The 23438-nt window shown below is 43.6% G+C and overlaps 1 protein-coding gene across 1 annotated transcript; it reads left to right on the forward strand.

The window, feature by feature from the left end:
* The first annotated feature begins 486 nt into the window (after positions 1-486).
* perp (p53 apoptosis effector related to pmp22) lies at positions 487-14865 on the forward strand. The gene is made up of 3 exons (XM_055639206.1): positions 487-817; positions 11418-11555; positions 14007-14865. Exons 1-3 carry the CDS (start codon positions 622-624, stop codon positions 14219-14221), a joined length of 549 nt encoding a protein of 182 aa, XP_055495181.1. The 5' UTR covers positions 487-621; the 3' UTR covers positions 14222-14865.
* The last annotated feature ends 8573 nt before the right edge of the window (positions 14866-23438 follow it).

Below are 23438 nucleotides of genomic sequence, written 5' to 3' on the forward strand. Positions count from 1 at the left end.
CTCCACTTGAGATTTTCGGTCACGTGGGTGCGGATCTACGCTCCAGTGACCTTTCGTGAAATCACCCTATACTTGTCTTCATTGCTCTGGAGCACATTATTGGCACATATCAGATAGACATACAGTATGGAAGTGCAGGGAATAGAGGGATATAGATCATAAGGAGGCAGATGGGATGAGTTTGACTAAGCATCATTGTCGGCACAAGCATTGTGGGCCGATAGGCCGTTCCTGTTTTCTATGTTCTGGGTGATGCCTGGCCCGCTGAGTTCCTCCATCACTTTATTTTTTGCGCAGGTCCACAGTAGTTATTTGCTGAGTGCGTGAGTTTGACAGTAAAATCGACTCGATGGAGTGAGCGAAAAGTCGGCAGTCGTGGTGCCGAGAGGGTTAATCCCAGCTGCCTGGCGGTTTGTAACTTGATCGTGCAAAGCTCCGAGAGAGTTGCTGCCCCTCCCTGGGGTGTTGGTCACCGGCCCGACAGGTTTTAGTTTGTGGGCTGTGTGTAGTCGGCACTCTGTACAAGGCGAGGCTGCAGTCAGTGAGTGAGCGAGTGAGCAAGTGAGCTGCCGGGGCCCCAGGAGATCCGCGTTGTGTTGTGTTGACCTCAGCTGTGTAACCATGTTTAAATGCGGACTCGCCTTCCCCCGCTGTCGCTGGATCCTGCCCTTGCTGCTGCTCCTGGCCATTATCTTCGACATCATCGCGTTGGCGGCCAGCTCGGGATGGGTGGACTCGAAATATCACTATGCCTCTCTGTGGGAAGAGTTCCGCGGCAGGGAGCCAAAGTGGGAAGCGTTCGACCTCATGAAGTTCGGTAAGGGGGTGAGGGAGACGTCTGAGAGAGAACGAGAGCGCAGTAAGAGAGTGGTGTGTGGGGGTTGGGTTGGGGATGTGAAAGAACGGAGAGAGAGGTTTGAGAAATAACGAAGAGAGAAAAGATGCGAGAAAGAACGGAGAGGGATGGAGGGAGAGTAAAGATGTGAGGGGGAAAACGGGGAGGGAGGGGGAGAGGAGAAGAACGGGGAAAGAAGTCTGAAGACGAAAATGACAGCAAAGGAATGTCAGAAAGAACTGGAATGCGAGTTTGAGAGGAGTGTTAAGTGAAAGAAAACAATGGGAAAGCGAGAAAGTATAGTGAGAAATGGGGAAGAAGAGGAGAAAGATACTGAGAATGCATAATGTGAGAAAGAAGAAAGGGTGAGAAGCGTCAGGGATTGGGTGAGAAAAGAGTCAGAAAGGCGTGAAAGAAAAGGGAGAGAAAAAATGGGAGCGGAGGCGAGAAGGTAGAGACGTGAAAGACTAGAATTGAGTGAGAAACAGTAGGATGAAGTGAGATAGATCAGCCATAGATTGACTGACAGTGAACAGTTGTTGTTTGGGCAATTCTCTGCTCAGGTCAATAATATACATTTGAAAGAATGTCTGTAAGTCCATACATACAACTTTTTGCAATCTAGTTACCTTTCCAAAATATAATTAGGTTCATTGGAACTTTAAAATTCATGGTAGTTCTTTTAATCATTTCCATTCATTAAAAAATATCCAAGATCTTTATTTACAGTTAGTGATTTCCCATCCTAAGAGATGTTAGGCTGATTTTTTTTTAATTACCCTCCCTTTGTTAAATAGCAGTGGGATGGGTGCAATTTTCCTGCTTTGATGATGGTTCAAAAATCACAAGTTTGGTATTGCCATGAAGCGAGTTTCCACACAGCAGAAGATGTCTACAACAGCCTGCAAACCCATCGTGCTGGTCTACCAGACATTGTGCAGGCTGGGTATGGGTCAGACATTCATAACTTGCATATCACTGTACCTGATACACGTGGCGATAAAGAAACAGCACCTGCAAGACTTGTTTGGATGCTACTTTTATCATCATTTTGATCAATTCCTGTACGTGAAAGTAGCAGCGTAAGCAAAGACAATGGTAAAGAAATAATTGGTATGGGAGAGGCAAGAGAAGTGACAGGAAGGGGCTTTGGCAATGATCTTGGTTTCCTCTCTAGTTGCAGGGAAGGTCCGAGAGGACCAGGGGATAATCAATGTTGTTCCTTTGTTTGAAAAAGGAACCAGAAATAATCCAGGAAATTCTAGGCCGTGGCGCCTCACACCAGTGGTAGGAAAGCTATTGGAGAGGATTTACTCGCATTTGGAGGAGAATGGGCTAATTATGGAGAGTCAGCATGGATTTGTTTGCAGCAAGTCGTGCCGATTTTGAAGAGGCGATGAAACCGATTGATGAGGATACCACAGTGGATGCCATCTACATGGATTTTAGGAAGGCATTTGATAAAGTGTTAGGCGATCTTGAAGATTAAGATACATGAGATCCATGGTGCCTTGAAGTTTGGATTCAGAACTGGCTTACCCATAGACGTCGGAGGGTAATGGTGGAAGGGTGTTATTCTAGTTGGAGGTCTGTGTCCGGTGGTGTTCCACATAAATCTGTGCTAGGACTTCTGTGGTGTGTAAATATGTAAGTATGTGTATGTGTGAGGACCATGAGCAACTGTGGGATGTTGACTTTAGAAGGTTGAATAAAAGTATACAATTAAAGCAAAGACTCAACAGTGTTGATGTACGGAGGGATTTTGGGGTCCAGATCCATAACTTCCTGAAACTGGCAATGCAGGTAGATTGAGTGGTAAATAAGGTATATGGTCTGCTTACTTCATTGGTCAGGTAATTGAGTACAATAATTAAGAAATTGTGTTAATAAATTATATAAAACTTTGTTTAGGCAGTATTTGTAGTCTTGTGTGCAGTTCTAGTTGCCCCACTACAGAAGGCTTGGGGAGAGTGAAGATGAGGTTTATCAGAATGCTGCCTGGATTAGATGGTATTAGCTATAAGGAGAGGTTGGGCAAACTTGGATTGTTTTCTCACTTTAGAGGTTGAGATGAGACATGATGGAAGTATATAAAATTACGAGAGGTACAAGAGAAAATTATGAGGAGGATGCTATGAGAATGCAGGGTGACTTGGACAGGTTGGGTGAGTGGGCAGATGCAGTTTAATATGGATAAATGTGAGGTTATCCACTTTGGTAGCAAAAACAGCAATGTAGATTATTATCTAAATAGTGTCAAGTTGGGAAAAGGGGAAGTACAACGGGATCTGGGGGGTCCTTATTCATCAGTCAATGCAAGTAAGCATGCAAGTACAGCAGACAGTGAAGAAAGTGAATGGCATGTTGGCCTTCATAACAAGAGGAATTGAGTATAGTAGCAAAGAGTTCCTTCTGCAGTTGTACAGGGCCCTAGTGAGACCACACCTGGAATATTGTGTGCAGTTTTGGTCTCCGAATTTGAAGAAAGACATTCTTGCTATTGAGGGAGTGCAGCGTAAGTTCACACGGTTACTTCCCGGGATGGTGGGATCTTATTGAAACATATAAGATCATTAAGAGTTTGGACACACTAGAGGCAGGAAACGTGTTCCCGATGTTGGGGGAGTCCAGAGTCAGGGGCCATGGTTTAAGAATAAGGGGTAAGCCATTTAGAATGGAGATGAGGAAACACTTTTTCACACAGAGTTGTGAGTCTGTGGAATTCTCTGCCTCAGATGGTGGTGGAGGCCGGTTCTCTGGATACTTTCAAGAGAGAGGTAGATAGGGCTCTTAAGGATAGCCGAGTCAGGGGATATGGGGAGAAGGCAGGAACGGGGTACTGACTTGAAGGGCTGTATAACCTACCCCTGCACCTATTGTCTATTGTATAAATAGGATAGACAGAATTTTTTTAGAGGGCAGAAATGTGAATGAATGAGTGAAGCCCAGTTTTACTTGTAGAGTTAGTTAATAGCAGGGGTGGGGCAATTGACCATTTCCAAGTGAGTAATGTAGCTGGAATACACGATGGTGTGATGTTCAATTTGAAAGCTCTATGGGTGGAGTGAAAGGCTTGTTTGGTTACAAGGAACTTTGTTACACTTAGTTGCCTGCCATTTTACTTCACCTTCGTGCTCCCACTCTGACATCATTGCCACATTATAATGAGGCCCAATGTAAGCCTAACCAACTCAATATTAATTCAACAATTTCAGCTAGCTCGTTTTCTCTGTTTGAGTCAGAAATAGCCAGTTCTGCTATAGGGTCAACCACTGGTAATATTTGCTCAGTCTTCCTCTATCTATTGCCTGTGACCCGATCTGATGGGCATTTTCTGCATCTTAAACTTCACAGCCTTTACAGGTTCCTTTTATTTGTGTTCTTGCTCTCCAACTTCCCTCATTAAGCTATTGACAGCTAATCACCATGGCAACCCTGGCGCCACCCTATCCAGGATTAATCCCTTTATCCTATTCATCCTTCCCCACCCGTGCTGCAACTTAAAGCTTTTCCCTATTCTGACAACGAATCTTCAACCTGAAACGTTTCCTTTCTCCACAGATGTTGCATGATGGTAGTTTCTAGCACTTTCCATTTTTATTTCAAATTTCCAACATGCAGTTTTTTTGTTTTCTATCTCTCTTCTCTCCCCTTGCCTCTTTTCCTCCTCCCTAGTGCATTCCTATCCTCTCATTTTTCTCTCCCTTCCATTCTTTTGGCCCTCTCTCGTTCTCCATTCTTTCCAGACAGGCACCAGTCTCTTCGCTCTTCAACTTGTCTCATATCCAAAACACAGCACCTGAAGCTCTCAGCCAATGGATAATGACAGTGGCAAATGCAGTGGAGATTGGATAGGGACAACATCACTCACAATGAAGCTTCTTAGTGAATCTGGAAGCAACACACCAGTTTGTAATGGAGCTTCCTTGTAGCAGAAGAAGCAAGAATACAATGAGGATGGGCAACCAGGGCAACATCCTTCCCACAGAGGAACCAATGTATTTTTACACCTCAGAAGTATGTGTGTGTTCAGGATGCCCCAGTCAAAACTGAATTGAAATATGAAAATTATGCAAAGACACAGCGGGTAGCACATGTGTAAAGAGAAACAGCTAATGTTTCAGGTTGGGAACCTTTTATTATGTCCATAATATTAATACCTCCTGTCAGTTAGTCAATCTCCTAACCAGGAAATATTTTTTCTTTCATATATCTTACATTAAGCCCTCAATTTAGATCCCCTCCTTATGAATAAAACAGAAGGGTCTAGATAGATTTATAGATAGATAAATAGATGATAGACACAAAATGCTGGAGTAACTTAGCGGGTCAGGTAGCATCTCTGGAGAAAAGGAATAGATGGCATTTCAGGGTCGAGACTCGTCTTCAGACCGGTCTGAAAAAGGGTCTCAACCCAAATTTGGTGTAAATAGACATCTGCAGTTTCGTCCTGCACATAGATGTAGAGATGCTTCCATAGAGTGGGAGAGGATGGGCAATTGCTCTAACTGGCAGGAATTTGATTTGAGGAAGAACATTCTTGCTATTGAGGGAGTGCAGCATAGGTTCCCGAGGTTAATTCCTGGGATGGCCAGACTGTCATATTTTGAAAGAATGGAGCGACTGGGCTTGTATTCACTGGAGTTTAGAAGGATGAGGTGATCTTATAGAAACATTGAAGATTATTAATGGATTGGACACGCTAGATGCAGGAAACAATTTCCTGATGTTGGGGGAGTCCAGAACCAGGGGCCACTGTTTAAGAATAAGGGGTAGGCCATTTAGAACTGAGATGAGAAAAAAACTTTTTCACACGGAGAGTTGTGAATTTGTGGAATTCTCTGCCTCAGAAGGCAATGGAGGTTAATTCACTGGATGCATTCAAAAGAGAGTTAGATAGAGCTCTTAGGGCTAGTGGAATCAAAGGGTATAGGGAGAAGGCAGGAACGGGGTACTGATTGTGGATGATCAGCCATGATCACATTGAATGGCGGTACTGGCTCGAAGGGCAGAATGGCCTACTCCTGCACTTATTGCCTATGTATCTATGCATCTATGAATTCAATTTATCCTGCTTTTGTGGGCACCTTAAGCGTTTGTAAACATATTGTTCACATCAACTTGGTTATTGATCGATGCATGAAGGGACTCTAGCCCTGCTTGCCCAATTCTCTCCGATCCCCACATCCTCACCAAACTCTGCACCCTAGGACAGGATGAGACTATAGCTTTCATGTATTGGAGCCTCAATTATTCACACTACTATTAATAATTTAAAAGGGAGCCTTATGAGTTTGCCAACGGTATTTTAGTTTTTAGTTTAGTTTAGAGATATAGCACGGAACCAGGCCCTTTGGCCCACCGAGTCCGCACCGACCAGCGATCCCCGCACTTTAACACTATCCTACACACGAGGGATAATTTACACATCAACCAAGCCAATTAACCTACATACCTGTACCTCTTTGGAGTCTGGGAATGCCTTGATGTCATGATTGGTGGCAGGGTAGGTAGATCAGGGCATATCAGGCACGAATACACTTAAGTGACAGCTCTTAGCATTCTTAATGGTACACAACACTGCAAGATCCAGCACTGTGACAGGCTTTGAAGTAGAGATGGAAACAATAGAACAGTTTACAGAAGAGTAGAATAGGCGGTAACGGTGAATTTAGAACAGCCATTTGCTTGGGTGAAAGCCTGATTGTGTAAAGATTTATTAATTTGTTAAGGGAAGGATGTAAAGTGCAGTTTGGAGGCACCTAGGGGTTATTATTAATAGGGATAGAGCCTTTTAAAGTTTATACCTTTTCACTAATGAGAATGTTATCAATAGTTTTCTCATCATAAAATGGTAATTTGCTTAACATAAAAAGCGACACCACAGCAGCCTTTGAAAAGGCCAATAACCTCATGGAAATTTGAACTATTGTTATACACTTGTACTGCATCTGGAATGCTAATCTAATATGTATACAAGTGCTTATGTATAGTGATACTTGCTCTGAACTGTATACAAGACAAAGTAACATACCATTGAGCTGGAGAATATTGGTGGTTGGCATTTTAGTTTAATTATTGACACATGTGCTGAAAAACAGTGAAAAGCCTTTTTGTTGCACGTTATCCAGTCAGTGGAAAGACTATGGTTACAATTGAGCCGTCCATGGTTTACAGATACAGAATAAAGGGAATATCTTTCAGTGCAAGGGAAAGTCCAATTAAAGATAGTCTGAGGGACTCCAATGAGGTAGCAAAGACATTTTGAAAGATAATGTCACAGTGAATGGGCTTCTCTGCGGGCTGGTGACAGAATCAACCAGGCTTGCTCTCCCACCTTCAGACAAGGAGGGTTTAAGCTCGGGCTTAGCCAACAGTGGACAGATCGAACGTCTGAACCACCACCACCCATTATCTCTGTGCTCATTGCTGCTGGGTCGATCCTCATCTCCCACATGATGCAGAGAGTGCATTGCGAACAGGAATCTTTCAATGTGTAAGAAGGAACTGCAGATGCTGGTTTAAACTGAAGATAGACACAAAAAGCTGGAGTAACTCAGCGGGACAGGCAGCATCTCAGGCGAGAAGGAATGGGTCGAGAGGGATGAAATACTGTTTTCTATCGATAAGTACGGATTCTCGAAGTATGATGAGCCAAGTTCCAGCATCAGTATAGCCGCAATGTATAAAGCCAGAAGCCAACCAACAGTTCTAGTGGTGAATTTTGCAGATGCTCCCTTACTGTGCCTGCCAGACAAAATGAGTCAGACTGGTTAAATTCCAGGCTCTTTCGGCTTGACTGTTTACCACAGCATTCTTGTTTGCCATTCTTTTCAAGTTACTCTTTAATACAATCTCTGTATATCTGTGAACACATATCCCTTTATTATAAATGAGAAGATTGTCAGCATTAGTGCAAACTTACTCACAGAAAAATGTTGACTACAAGTGGTTCATTTTTTGTTGGGAGTGGGAAATAGGTTCTGGAATTTGAGAGCAGATAACCTGAGGGCGACAAGGTGGCACAGCGGTAGAGTTGCAGCCTTACAGTGTCAGAGGCCCGGGTTCGATCCTGACTACAGGTGCTGTGTGTATGGAGATTGTGCCTTCTCCGCATGACCTGCATAGGTTTTCTCCGGGTGCTACGGTTTCCTTCCACACTCCAAAGACGTACAGGCTTGTAGGCTAATTGACTTGGCATAACTGTGGTGTCCCTAGTGTGTGTAGGACAGTGTTGGTGTGCGGGGATCACTGGTCGCTGTGAACTCGGTGGTCCGAAGGGCCTGTTTCCACTCTGTATCTTTAAACTAAACTAAACTAAAATGGACTTAGAGGAAGAATGAAAGGATTGGGGGAGGGGAACAACATGTGATGGTGAAGAATGAAAAGGGGTTCAAAAGAATTGACCATAGGATATTTTCCTGTTATCAATGCTGATGATTATAGAAGGAATGAGCAAATTCTACCATTTTTCATCAATAGAATAAACATACTGAGGAATGTGGAAACTTTTTTACTTGTATATAGAATATTTCTAATAAAAGACAGTTGGACAAATACATGGTTAGAAACGGGATACAGCCTATAATGGAACTAGCACAGTTAGGCATCTTGGTCAGCCTAGACGAGTTAGGCCAAACAGCATGTTTTTATGTTGTATAACTGTTATTCTATATATTGGCCTTAGTGTCCATTTGCTGAAATATATCACTTGTTTGTTATCACAGTGAAACAAGGAATTCTGTTATAGGCAAGGCAGTGAAGGTGGTTAACTTTGGATCATAAATGATAGGAGCAGAATTAGGCCATTCAACCCCATCAAATCTACTCTGCCATTCAATCATGGCTGATCTATCTCTCCCTCCTAACCTCATTCTTCTGCCTGCTCCCCATAACCTCTGACACCCGTATCTTAGTGAGCTCCTTCTGTACAAGATGGGATTCCGATGTGCAGTAAGTTCAGGGACCAAGAGACCAATGTATTCAATTTCCTTTTTTAAATTTCAAAATATACGTAAATAACATCAAACCATACCAACAGAACATTCAAGGCAGTGTTTTCATCACACATCATATAATTCCTATAAGTTTACATTCACATTATCAGTAATAATTTTCTTCAAGTGATTTATGACACAAATCTAAACCAGTATATCAAGGAATCGTACAACACGGCAGCAACCTTTCAGCTATTCCAGACTGTACCAACCATCAAACACTCAAATGCACTAATTATATACTGTTCCCATTTTGTTTTCCCCATCTTCCAAGATTCTACCCTTTGTCTGTTCTGGTGAGTGGGGCAGAGGTTCCAGGGGACATATTCAGAGAATGTGCATCTCTCTAGTATTGTGTAAACATCCGCATCCGGTGATGGCTGAGGTAGGGAACAGGGGGAGTAATTTAATTTGGACCTACTTCTGCGTGGGTGTGCCAAGAGGAACGACCAGCTTTGACCAGTCTCAGAATGGGGAGAGTGCTGTTCCTCCATGACTAGTAATTGAATCCGTTTTCTTTCAGGTGTGTGCATCTTTTTCTGACTGAAACGTAGTTTTCAGTATTTTTAGTCACACAGCGTGGAAACAGGCCCTTCAGCCCCTTGGCTCGGTGCTGACAGTGAAGCAGCCGGTTGCACTAACTCTCACAAACTCCATTTTACTCTCCCTTCATTCCCCTGATTCTACGACAATAACGACAATTTACAGCAGTTCAATTCACCAACCAACACACATGTTTAGGATGTGGGAAGAAACCGGAGCACCTGGAGAAAACCCAGAGTCACAGGGGAGCGTGTGGTGTGGATTGAACCCAGGTTACCAAAGCTGAGGGATAGTTGCTCTGCCAGCTGCACCACTCTGCCCCACGCCTGTGACTATTAGTTTAGTAACGGTATGCAGCATTTTAACATCAATTTCAGATTTGCAGCATCCGCAAATATTATTGATTTCCATATTTTAACCATTCTTTTGATAAAATATATCAAATTTTATAAATAAATTATAAAATCCATTAAAGTTGCTGCAAGCTAGATTCATCCTTGTGAATTAGTAAGTAAGTGATTTGCATTTGTGATCCCATTTACATTGCATTTTGATTCTCCAGTAAGTTTTATGTCTGTTGGGACAGTAGGAAGCAAAGGGCCTTCAAGAGAGGGCACCACTGTGGTAGATGGCGGACGGTTTGGAAAAATATGAGATTATCCACTTTGGTGGAGAAAACTGGAAAGCTGACTACCTTTTAGGTTGCGAGAGATAGGGAATTGTTGATTATCCAAACAATCTGGATACTCTTGTACACAGGTTACTAAATGGTAATATGCAGTTACATCAATTGATACATTTAGGTTGTTGTAAAGATCCCTTACTGTCATTATATAGCATCTTAGAAAAACCTAACTAGATAATTAGGTAAACCTTTGATCTCCTTACCCTAGAAAAAGACTAAGCGTATGGGAGAGATTTGCCAGTGGTTGCTCAGTCATTCATTTTGTTGAACATTTTATGGGATAGGGCAAGAAATTGGCATTGAGATGGAAGGCTAACCATTATTCCTGCAGCCGCAGGAGATCTAGCACCTGTCCGACTACCACCTTCCCCACCACCAGCAACGACAGGAGATGTGACTCCTGTACCTCCTTCCTCACTTCCATCCAGGGACCCCAGCAGTCCTTCCAGATGAGACAGAGGTTCTCTTGAAAATATGGAACAAGGAGTTTCCCGCTCCTCACTTTTTACCCCACCTGCCTATGCGTCAAACACATCATACTCCAACATTTCCTTCACCTCCAACACACTCCCACATCTTCCCATCCCCACCCCTATTTCTGCCTTTCTCAATATTGCAGAGTGGCGCGAGAGAGAGCAGCTGCAGAACAGATACATAATAAATGAATAATAAATGAAGATACATAATAAGTGAATATACTTTTTTTTTTCCCCCACAAATCATCCCGCGGGCTGGATTGGACCCCTTTGTGGGCCGCATCCGGCCCGCGGGCTGGTAGTTTGACACCCCTGGTCTAGCCCATTCGCGATGTGAACATTAAATATTTATGGTCGACATTTAACATGAAATATTATCAGGGTGTTTTTATGATTCTTGTCTTTCAATGATTTCACATCACCATAACTTTGATATTTTGTATTTTCAAATGATGGTGTAGGACTACTTTGCCCTGTCAGCTGATCCTTTGCATGGGAAGAAATGTAGGCCGACGTCGGGTAACAAATTAATTGTTTTTCCATACGTCAAATAGACGGAACATACGCAAAATTCACTCTGTGGTAATTGTAACTCCGTACTAAGTAATAAATGGCATCAAAAGCACATAAGATTGCTGACAGTGAATAATTCATAAAAGTGGTGAGAGAGAGAGAGAGAGCGCTAATTCTACTATTTGTTGGACTGACTATATGTATATATTCTGGCCGTTTGAATTTGATAACATTGCAGGAGTTTGTTCACATGCAAGGCATTCGTAAATAGACACAAGATGCTGGAGTACTTCAGTGGGTCAGGTAGCATTTCCAGTCATGTCCGAGGCTCTGGGTTAACATTTTGTCCTTTCTTTTATTTGTCAAAGGTTGGGCACAGGCAACTGCGGCCCTGTTGATCATCGGCTTATTACTGTTGATCGTCTGCTTCATCCTGTCCATCGTGGCTTTGTGCAAAGAGCGACCTAGTCTGCTGAGAGTAATTGGATTCATCCTCTTCATTGCTGGTAAGAGTTTACTATATATCTGTTTTGGGCATGTACCCTCCCCCCACTTCTCTCTCAGGCTCTGACCACCTCTTGGCTTGAGTATTTCTTCCCTCAATACCCTGAACACTCTGCACCCGTGTACACACTGCTCTGTCCCATAACCTAGCAGCTACCAGACGTGATCACTAGTGTATGCCAAGGGTGTTTATTTGTCATAGGGACTGGTGTGAACCAACTTTATAGGTATATTGGGTGCAACAATATGTACCCAATCCATTATCAATTATTTGAGGTAAACCAGATCATAGTGCAAAATTTAAAGTATATAATGCAAGGTTTAGTTTAGAGATACAGCATGGAAACAGGCCCTTATGCCACCAAGTCCGCTCCGGGTTTCCATAAGATCACCTCTCATCCTTCTGAATTCCAGTGTATACAAGCCCAGTTGACCCATTCTTTCATCATATGTCAGTCCCGCCATCCCTGGAATTAACCTGGTGAACCTACGCTACACTCCCTCAATAACAATAATGTCCTTCCTCAAATTAGTAGACTAAAATTGCACACAATACTCCCGGTGCTGTCACGGGGAGAACGTACAAACTCCGTGTAGATAGCCTATATATCTGTTTTGGGCATGGTGACCCTCCCCCCACTTCTCTCTCAGGCTCTGACCACCTCTTGGCTTGAGTATTTCTTCCCTCAATACCCTGAACACTCTGCACCCGTGTACACACTGCTCTGTCCCATAACCTAGCAGCTACCAGACGTGATCACTAGTGTATGCCAAGGGTGTTTATTTGTCATAGGGACTGGTGTGAACCAACTTTATAGGTATATTGGGTGCAACAATATGTACCCAATCCATTATCAATTATTTGAGGTAAACCAGATCATAGTGCAAAATTTAAAGTATATAATGCAAGGTTTAGTTTAGAGATACAGCATGGAAACAGGCCCTTATGCCACCAAGTCCGCTCCGGGTTTCCATAAGATCACCTCTCATCCTTCTGAATTCCAGTGTATACAAGCCCAGTTGACCCATTCTTTCATCATATGTCAGTCCCGCCATCCCTGGAATTAACCTGGTGAACCTACGCTACACTCCCTCAATAACAATAATGTCCTTCCTCAAATTAGTAGACTAAAATTGCACACAATACTCCCGGTGCTGTCACGGGGAGAACGTACAAACTCCGTGTAGATAGCACCCGTTGTCAGGTTCGAACCCGTGTTCTCTGGTGCTGTAAGGCCACAACTCTACCGCTGTGCCACCTTTTTATTCTGCAATATTTCGGTGCTGAGGTAGGGTTCTTGTTTGGGATGTACAGATTGATTCAAGAACCTGAAGGTTGATGGGAAGAGGCCGTTCTTCAACTTGGAGGTAATGGTTCTCAGGCACCTGCACCTAATCCTAATGGTAACAGTGAGACAAGAGCGTGGCCAGTGGGGGGTGGGACGATGAAAGTGGATGCCTTCTTGGGGCTGAACTTCCTGTCGATCCCTTTGTCCCAAATAAGTGGTTCCCGGTCTTGATCCGCATTGCCCTGACTGATATTCTCAGCCATTCCAATGTCATCCCAACTAGGGATAAACCATGAACTGCCTCTCCCTGTTCATGTAAAGTTGGGAAGAGCTACTGAGACATTGGAAATCAGGCTGAACAGTCTGGGAAGTATACAAGATTATGAGAGGCATAGATAGTGGATAGTAAAAATCTGTTTTCCCTTGGAAGACCGATCAAAGAAAAGGGGGCATATAGTTAAGGTGACAGGAAAGAGTTTTAAGAGATCTGAATGATAAGGTTTCACACAGAGAGCGATTGATATCTGTAATTCACACCAGAGAAGGTGGTGGAATCTGATATCATCACTACATTTAAGAGGCAATGATATGAACCTAAAGTGAGCCAGTGGTTTTAGTGTAGATGGGCAAAAGGATTGGCATGGACTGGATGGGCTGAAGGGCCCCTTTCTCTACTCTATAGCTCTAAATAGCAGCCAGCATCGCTACCATTTCTGATAGTGTTGACCCTGGAGCAGAGGTCCCGGGCTTCAGTTTGCCCCAACGGCAGTGGCCTTGGTCTCAGCATGATCTGCACAGGCTGTGAACAATATGTCCACTTGCTCCCAAAGAGTCCAAAACCATGGAACACCTCACAGCAGGCTGCCCATCGGGATCATTTGTTGATGTGCAGCACTTTAGGTTCTACAAGATCACCTCAGTCCCATAGTCAGGCACGGTTGGTGGTTGTGTGGCCTTTCTTTGCTGCTGAGCACCTTGTTTCATGATTGGCACAAAAGGCAGGTCAAAATGCAGAGGTCATTTTTGCCACTATTTCCCATCTTTCCCACCCCCCCCCCCCCCTGAGACAACATCACCCCCCCCCCCCCCCCCCTTTCCTCCTCGTTGTAAGGAAGGCTTCCGATTAAACCTGAATTGTTTTCCTCTCACCCATCTCTTCCGCAGTCCTGCTCCAGTTCGTGGCGCTGGTTATCTACCCAGTCAAGTTCACCGACGTCCTGGTCCAAAGCGGAGCTTACGAGTACAGCTGGGCCTACGGGTTTGCGTGGGGCGCCACCATCCTGATGATCGGCTGCGGCATCTTCTTCTGCTGTCTGCCCAAGTACGAGGAGGAACTGTACGGTCTGACCAAGCCCTACTACATTTACCAGTCAAACTGATGATGGCCAGGAATCTTGCATCCTGCTGCCGTGGAACACCGCTGGTGCCTTCTTCCTGCATCTTCAGTGACTCATTTAGAATGCACGATAAAGACTCTAATCCCTTTTATTAGGCTCTTGCACATGTTATCATTCGATTAACTGAATCTCACTTTAATGCTAAAGTAGTTTGCTTCAAATAGTTGGTTGTGGGGAGCGAGTGGGAAGATGCAATTGAATGTGGAGAGGGAGCATAAATGTAAAATTAGCACAAAATGCAATTGACATCTCGTCTGAACTTGAACATTAAATGTACCTCCATCTCTTCCCCTTCTGGTGTCTACTACAAATAATATGCATTTGGAGATGTGTGTCTAACTGTAGGTAGCAGGAATATTTGGGAAATATCGAGTTAAGGGAGAGATTATTGTAAAATAAACTCAATTAAGGGATGGTAATATAACCAGAATTATCGCAGAGTGGACTCATTTTTAAAGGCTGTAAAATATGTATTGGGTGATGAATGCTATCGCTTTATATGTTTAAATAATCAAGTTAAAGTTATGTTACTCATTCAGTTTTGGGGGTTGGGAGAAGGTATTGTACAAATGGTATTAGCATTGGTAGCTTTCAACCAAGTGTTTTATTAAACAGTCTAAAATCTACTCACTGATTTTCATTTTATTTCCACTCTGGAATATGAGGCTAAGATCATTCCTTTTTAGGAAAGAGGAGATTAGTGAAAGGGTGCAATGAATACTCATTCGTTGAATTATTGCTGGGGATTTTCATTGTACAGGTTCCTTGGGCAATGTCAGTGACTAATTAACGTAAATGAAAGGTATAGGTGACCCTCGCACTCCAGCCAGTTGGGTTATAGAAATTTGCTCTTGGATTCATAGAAACGTAGAAAATAGGTGCATGAGTAGGCCTTTAAGCCAGGACCACCATTCAATATGATCGTGGCTGATTCAAAATCAGTACCCCATTCCTGCTTTCTCCCCATATCCCTTGATTCCGTTAGCCCTATGAACTATCTCTCTCTCTCTCTCTCTTGAAAACATCTATTGAATTGGCCTTCTGTGACAGAGAATTCCACAGATTCACAACTCTCAGGGTGAACAACATTTTTGCTCATCCTATGGCTCATCCTATATCCTCATAATGGCCACCACTAATTCTTAAACTGTAACCCCTAACATCGGGAACATTTTCGGATTTACACCCAAACATTTGAGATTTTAGTTTGTTTAGTTTAGAGATACAGCACGCAAACAGGCTCTTCGGCTCACCAAGTCTGCACCAACAAAGTGATCCCCGCACATTAACATTACCCTACACACACTAGGGACAATTTTTAATTCATGCCAAGCTAATTAACCTACAAACCTGTACGTCATCAGTGTGTGGGAGGAAACCGAAGATCTCGGAGAAAACCCACGCGTACACGGGGAGAACATACAAACTCCATACAGACAGCACCCGCTGTCGGGATTGATCCCGAGTCTCTGGCACTGTAAGGCAGCAACTCTATCACTGTGCCACCGTGCCGCCCTTTGGTGCAAACACGATGGGCTGGAACCCCTCTTTCCATGCTGTTTGACTATAACAACATATTTTCAGTAATCTAATCCATCTACCACCTTCTAACCTACTTGGTTAATGCCTCTGCATCTTTATACACTGTGTCTTCATAACTCGCTTTCTACCCAGCTTGGCACAATCAACAAACTTAGATATGCCGCATTTTCTATAGAGATAAAATAATAATGTTGTAAGACTTTGGGTAGAGAGGAGTAGGGCTAATTTGTGATATACTAATATACATTTGAAGCACAACAGGCAATATGATCCAACTGTGGCTAACAAGAGAAAATAAAGATGGTAGGAGATGGGGGGCTGTGTGTTGTAAACTGAAGTTAGCTAGAGGATCAGAAACATTTTGGAATTCAGCGAAGGAGGATTTGGATAAGGAAAAGAAAAGAGAATCCAAGAATGATCAAGCAAGCAACAAAAAAGAGGTCTCAACACTCTTATGTCTGATCAACAAGGGTTTATGTGGATTTATGAAGAGATCTGAAAATGTTAAAACACTCGTGTTTAAGAAGGAACTGCAGATGCTGGAAAATCAAAGGTACACAAAAATGCTGGAGAAACTCAGCGGGTGCAGCAGCATCTATGGAGCGAAGGAAATGGGCAACGTTTCGGGCTGCAACATTGCCTATTTCCTTCGCTTCATAGATGCTGCTGCATCCGCTGAGTTTCTCCAGCATTTTTGTGTCCCTATGTTAAAACACTCAGCAGGTCGGGGAACATCTGTGGAAGGAAACACAGCATTATGTCAGGCTAAGGACCCTTCACCAGAACTGCGAAAGTGAGACAATAGTAGATACATAAGAAACAGCCATCTCTCCTGCCAAAACAACTCTCCCTCAATGTCAGCAAGACAAAGGAGATTGCAATCAATGTCAGGAACCAGTACACACACCCCGGTAGATATTGATGGTGCCAAAGTAATGATCAAAAGCTTTAAATTCCTAGGAATGAATGTCATTACAAATTTGTGCTGGACTAGCCACATCAAAGCCATGGCCAAGGAAACACATCAATGCCTCTACTTCCTTAAAAGGCTTAAGAAATTCAGCATGTTCCCAAGTCACCAACATTTACAGATGCACCATGATAGCATTTTACTGGGATGCATCACAGCCTGGTTTGGGAACAGGTCTACCCAAGACCACAATAAATTGTGGAGAGTGTTGGACATAGCCCAAACCATCACGCAAACCAACCTTCCTTCCATTGATAGGCACAAAGTGCTGGAGTAACTCAGCACTAATTTCAGACAGTGAAACATAGAAACATAGAAAATAGGTGCAGGAATAGGCCATTCGGCCCTTCGAGGCTGCACTGCCATTCAATATGATCATGGCTGATCATCCAACTCGGTATCCTGTACCTGCCTTCTCTCCACACCCCCTGATCCCTTTAGCCACAAGGGCCACATCTAACGCCCTCTTAAATATAGCCAATGAACTGGCCTCAACTACCTTCTGTGGCAGAGAATTCCAGAGATTCACCACTCACTCTCTGTGTGAAAAATGTTTTCATGATCTCGGTCCTAAACGATTTCCCCCTTATCCTTAAACTGTGACCCCTTGTTCTGGAAGTGAAAAGAACAGACTACAAAATAATCTCAAGACATTAGTGAAAAAAATAGACAATTGGGAAACAAGTCCTTGGTAGTGCAAGACGTGGTCCAAAGTGTTCTGTTGCTAAGAGAGGGTTAAGATTCTGCAGAAGAAAGACACAGAATGCTGGAGTAACTCAGCAGTACAGGCAGCATTTCTGGAGAGAAGGAATGAGTGACATTTGGGAGCAAGACCCTTTGTCTGAAGAAGGGTCTTGACCCGAAACATCACCCATTCCTTCTCCACAGAGGTGCTGCCTGTCCTGCTGAGTTACTCCAGCATTCTGTGTCGATCTTCAGTGTAAACTAGCATCTGCAGTTCCTTCCTAGGTATTATGGTTGTGCAGATTGGTTGAAGAACGCATTAGTCTGATATGTTCCGCACAAACTTTCTGCCTCTGGTTGAGAAAGCTGAAAGAGATTTTGACCGCTGGTCAGTTTTACCGTTATCCCTCGTGGGCCGGATAAATCTGGTCAAGATGGTCATCCTACCCAAATTCCTGTATCTTTACCAGCACGTCCCTATACTTATCACTAAATCTTTTTTTGATAAATTAGAAAAGACAATATCTAAATTTTTATGGGGTAGCAAACCGGCTAGAATCCGAAAGGCGATACTGCAGTCTCCTAAGAGTGACAGCGGTTTGGCACTTCCTGACTTTAGGCGATACTATTGGGCAGCTAACTTGCAAAAACTCCTGTATTGGATGAATAATGATTGCGACCACCTACCAACCTGGGTACACATGGAAAAGGCGAGTTCACATCTCCCGTTGCGGTCTGTTCTATGCTCCCAACTCCCCCTTCCTATAACATCTGCGGGGGCAGGCCCAATTGTGTCCCTCTCGCTCAAGATATGGAGTCAACTCAGGAAAATTTTCGGTTTACAAGGTCCTTCCATCTTGACCCCACTGCTTAAAAACCACATCTTTAAACCTTCAAGTGCAGACCATGCATTCAAAACCTGGCATAGCAACGGTATCAGTAGTATCAAAAACCTATACAAGGATGGCATCTTTTCATCTTTTGCGGAGCTCTCGTCCAACTATAGCCTCCCAAACTCCCACCTTTTTCGTTTTTTTCAGATTAGGGATTTTGTGAAGAAGACATTCCCCCATTTCCCAAATCGCCCCCCCTGAAACCCTGACCGATACCATCTTAGCCCTAGATCCCAACCGGAAGAAATGCATCTCTGTTTTGTATAACTTGTTAGGGTCGGTTATATTGAAACCTCATACCTCATTAAAAGCTGCGTGGGAGGGTGAGCTGAATACGAAACTAACAGACCAGCAATGGGACTCTGCCTTGGATTTGATCCATTCTTCCTGGCCCGTCATGGCCTAATCCAATGCAAAGTCCTTCACAAAATCCACTACACAAATGCAAGATTATCTAGAATTTACCTCGCTGTTAGGGACACCTGCAACAGATGCAATCAATCTCCTGCCAACCATAGCCATATGTTTTGGTCTTGCCCTAAGCTAGCAGCCTTTTGGAGGAATGCTTTCGACTTGATAAGCAGAACCTACGGCCAGACTATTCCTCCAAACCTACTGTCAGCCATTTTCGGTACCCCTCCCAACACCAACCTCTCTGTTGCGGTGAAACGGGTTCTAGCTTTTACAACCTTGTTAGCCTGGAGACTGATCTTGCTTAACTGGAGGCTCACCTGTCCCCCGACACATACCCGCTGGTTTAAGGAGGTGCTTTACAAGTTAAAGCTTGAAAAACTTAGGTTCTCTCTCAAAGGCTCTACAAAGATATTCCTAGATACATGGAACCCTTTCTTGGAACTTGTTAACTCTCTCAACTTGTCCCCGGACTCGGAAGAGGACTGAGTGTTCTCCACCATTGTTCTGCTCTGCTGCAGCTCCTCTCCCATTAACCCCCCCCCCCCCCCCTCTTTGATTTATTTTTTTTTTATTTTTCTGTTATTAGTGTCCCCTTCTTTTTTTTTTTTTTTTTTTTTTTTTTTAAGTACTTTTTGTATCGTTTATCTTACCATATTTGTGTGGATGTGTATGTATGTGAGTGTTGTTTGTCCCCGTTTGGTTCCGACCTGATTCGGGTGGGTTGAAGGTGGGTAAGGGTAAGGGCTGATCATCCAACTCAGTATCCCGTACCTGCCGTCTCTCCATACCCTCTGATCCCCTTAGACACAAGGGCCACATCTAACTCCCTCTTAAATATAGCCAATGAACTGGCCTCAACTACCCTCTGTGGCAGAGAGTTCCAGAGATTCACCACTCTCTGTGTGAAAAAAGTTCTTCTCATCTCGGTTTTAAAGGATTTCCCCCTTATCCTTAAGCTGTGACCCCTTGTCCTGGACTTCCCCAACATCGGGAACAACCTTCCTGCATCTAGCCTGTCCAACCCCTTAAGAATTTTGTAAGTTTCTATAAGATCCCCTCTCAATCTCCTAAATTCTAGAGAGTATAAACCAAGTCTATCCAGTCTTTCTTCATAAGACAGTCCTGACATCCCAGGAATCAGTCTGGTGAACCTTCTCTGCACTCCCTCTATGGCAATAATGTCCTTCCTCAGATTTGTAGACCAAAACTGTACGCAATACTCAAGGTGCCAACTACCATTCGCTTTCTATACTGCCTGCTGCACCTGCATGCCTACCTTCAATGACTGGTGTACCATGACACCCAGGTCTCGCTGCATCTCCCCCTTTCCCAATCGGCCACCATTTAGATAATAGTCTGCTTTCACGTTTTTGCCACCAAAATGGATAACCTACCATTTATCCACATTATACTGCATCTGCCAAACATTTGCCCACTCACCCAGCCTATCCAAGTCACCTTGCAGTCTCCTAGCATCCTCCTCACAGCTAACACTTCCCCCCAGCTTAGTGTCATCCGCAAACTTGGAGATATTGCCTTCAATTCCCTCATCCAGATCATTAATATATATTGTAAATAGCTGGGGTCCCAGCACTGAGCCTTGCGGTACCCCACTAGTCACTGCCTGCCATTGTGAAAAGGACCCGTTTACTCCTACTCTTTGCTTCCTGTTTACCAGCCAGTTCTCTATCCACATCAATACTGAACCCCCAATGCTGTGTGCTTTAAGTTTGTATACTAATCTCTTATGTGGGACCTTGTCGAAAGCCTTCTGGAAGTCCAGATACACTACATCCACTGGTTCTCCCCTATCCACGCTACTAGTTACATCCTCGAAAAATTATATAAGATTCGTCAGAAATGATTTACCTTTCATAAATCCATGCTGACTTTGTCCAATGATTTAACCACTTTCCAAATGTGCTGCTATCCCATCTTTAATAACTGCCTCTAGCAGTTTTCCCCACTACCGATGTTAGACTAACTGGTCTGTAATTCCCCATTTTCTCTCTCCCTCCCTTCTTAAAAAGTGGGGTTACGTTTGCTACCCGCCAATCTTCAGGTCTGTAACTACTCCAGAATCTAAAGAGTTTTGAAAGATTATTACTAATGCATCCACTATTTCTGGAGCTACTTCCTTAAGTACTCTGGGATGCAGCCTATCTGGCCCTGGGGATATATCGGCCTTTAATCCATTCAATTTACCCAAACACCACTTCCCGGCTAACCTGGATTTCACTCAATTCCTCCAACTCCTTTGACCCGCGGTCCCCTGCTATTTCCGGCAAATTATTTATGTCTTCCTTAGTGAAGACGGAACCAAAGTAGTTATTCAATTGGTCCGCCATATCCTTGTTCCCCATGATCAACTCACCTGTTTCTGACTGCAAGGGACCTACATTTTTTTAACTAATCTCTTTCTTTTCACATATCTATAAAAACGTTTGCAGTCAGTTTTTATGTTCCCTGCCAGTTTTCTTTCATAATCAATTTTTCCTTTCCTAATTAAGCCCTTCGTCCTCCTCTGCTGGTCTCTGAATTTCTCCCAGTCCTCCGGTATGCTGCTTTTTCTGGCTAATTTGTACGCATCATCCTTCGCTTTGATTTCCCTTGTTATCCACGGATGCACTACCTTCCCTGATTTATTCTTTTGCCAAACTGGAATGAACAAGTTTTGTAGTTTATATCCATGCAGTCTTTAAATGTCTTCCATTGCATATCCACCGTCAACCCTTTTAGAATTAATTGCCAGTCAATCTTGGCCAATTCACGTCTCATACCCTCAAAGTTGCCTTTCTTTAAGTTCAAAATGGCCCAAATGGTAGGAGTCCTTGATGATTGCTGCTGCCTTCTTGAGGCAATGTCTCATGTCTCATGTAGATGCTTTTGATGCGGGGAAGTCAGTGCCCCTGATAGATCTGGCTGAGACAACACTCTCTTCAGCTTTGTGCACTGGAATAGCAGTACCAGGTAATGTAACAGGCCTAGCTGACAATCCAACAGTAAGAATGTTGAATTCTCCAATTTTAGGTAACAAAAACTCCCCCCCCCCAACCATTCCCCCCCTCTTCCCCCCTTCCCCCCCCCCCCCCCCCCCCCCCCCCCCCCCCTCCTCTGGCCCCACCTGAACTCCCACTTGTTTCCCCACTACTTTCCTCCCCCTGGCTTCACAATATGCAACTCTTCAAACGTGTCTCTAACCTACTGTTCTTATCTCTGGCCTTTATTCCAACTATCTGCCTGTCAAAAAAAAACCTCACCAATGTCGTTGTGTTACCTGCCACGCTTTGTCCTGCCTCTTCCCTTTCCGGCCCCCCCCCCTCCCCCCCCCCCCCCCCCCCCCCCCCCCCACAATAATACCTGAAGAAGGGTCTTGAACAGAAACGTGACCTATTCATGTTGTCCAGAGATGTTGCCTGACCTGCTGAGTTACTCCAGCACTTTGTGTGACATTTTGTGTATTAACCAGCATCTGCAGTTCCTTGTTTCTACAATGTGACCAATCAAGAATCTTTCTGCAGTGCATCTGCTGAAGTTTCATTCATTTGGTGATATGCTAAATCTTTTTATACATATAAGAGGCGCTGGCACGACTTCTTCACAATGACATCTATATGCTGGAGACGGAACAGAATATCCAAGATAGTAACACTCATGGATTTTCAGCTGCTTTTCGCTGATCCATCATGTTACAAAATATTTTAGAATTTTTTTTGGGAAATGATATAAGCGTAAGGTGGAAGATAGATATTTGAATTTTAATTCTTCTGACACTGAGACAAGAACTTTTGAGACGATCCCAATGTTTTGGCATTGACTCAGGGAAGAATGCAATTGGTTTCCATGGTGACTTGGACTTTGGAGTCTGTATGATGTCATGATAAGGGTGGGTTGGTAAATCACTGAAGTTAGTCTTTGTTTAATTACAGGTGAGTTACACCCCTCCAGACATATTTTAAATGAGTCTTGCTTGCTGCTGTTTAAACAGCAACACACAGTCATCGATCGCCTGCACGTCAACAAGTTAAACAAGTGCCCAACCTCTCCTTGGCAACAATGTCATTAGAATAATTCAACCGTGCACAACAAGCAAACGCGAAACAAGCAGCTGGAGGAACAACAGTCCAGGCAACTCCAGCTTCTGTGGAGGAGCAAGATACTGCAGATGTTGGAATCCTGAGCAAGAAACAGACTGCCAGCGAGGCAGCAGTTTTTGTAAATTTCAAGTCTATCTGAAAGGAAAATTGTGCAAATGCTGGATAGTTGAAATAAATACTGAAAATGTAGGAAATACTCATCCGATCAGGCAGCATCTGTTGACCGATTAAAAACAGAAATGATGGAATAATTTAGCCATCAGGCAGCATCTGTGGGAAGAGAAAACTATTAACATTTTAATAAAAATTGATGGAGAGAGGGGAAGAACTTCTTTCTCTGTAAAACAACAATATTTCTTGTTCAGATGCAAGGTCTGGACTCCAAATGTCGACCGTTCCTCTGCTTCCACAGATGCTTCCTTACAGCGCCAGAGATCCGGGTTCAACTCTGACTACGGGTGCTGTCTGTATGGAGTTTGTACATTCTCCATGTGTCCACGTAGGTTTCCACTAGGTGCTCCCGGTTCCTCCCACCCTCCAAAGACATGCAGGTTAATTGGCTTGATAAAATTGTAAATTGTCCCTCGTGCGTGTAAGAG

The sequence above is a fragment of the Leucoraja erinacea genome, chromosome 8 (assembly GCF_028641065.1).
Source record: "Leucoraja erinacea ecotype New England chromosome 8, Leri_hhj_1, whole genome shotgun sequence".
NCBI classification, from domain to species: domain Eukaryota; kingdom Metazoa; phylum Chordata; class Chondrichthyes; order Rajiformes; family Rajidae; genus Leucoraja; species Leucoraja erinaceus.

What these genes read in the sequence shown, in the direction of transcription:
- perp (XM_055639206.1), top strand. Translation starts at nt 622, where the DNA reads ATGTTTAAATGCGGACTCGCCTTCCCCCGCTGTCGCTGGATCCTGCCC. An exon ending in GTTCGACCTCATGAAGTTCG is followed by an intron (nt 818 to 11,417) that starts GTAAGGGGGTGA and finishes TATTTGTCAAAG; the next exon opens with GTTGGGCACAGGCAACTGCG. An exon ending in ATTCATCCTCTTCATTGCTG is followed by an intron (nt 11,556 to 14,006) that starts GTAAGAGTTTAC and finishes TCTCTTCCGCAG; the next exon opens with TCCTGCTCCAGTTCGTGGCG.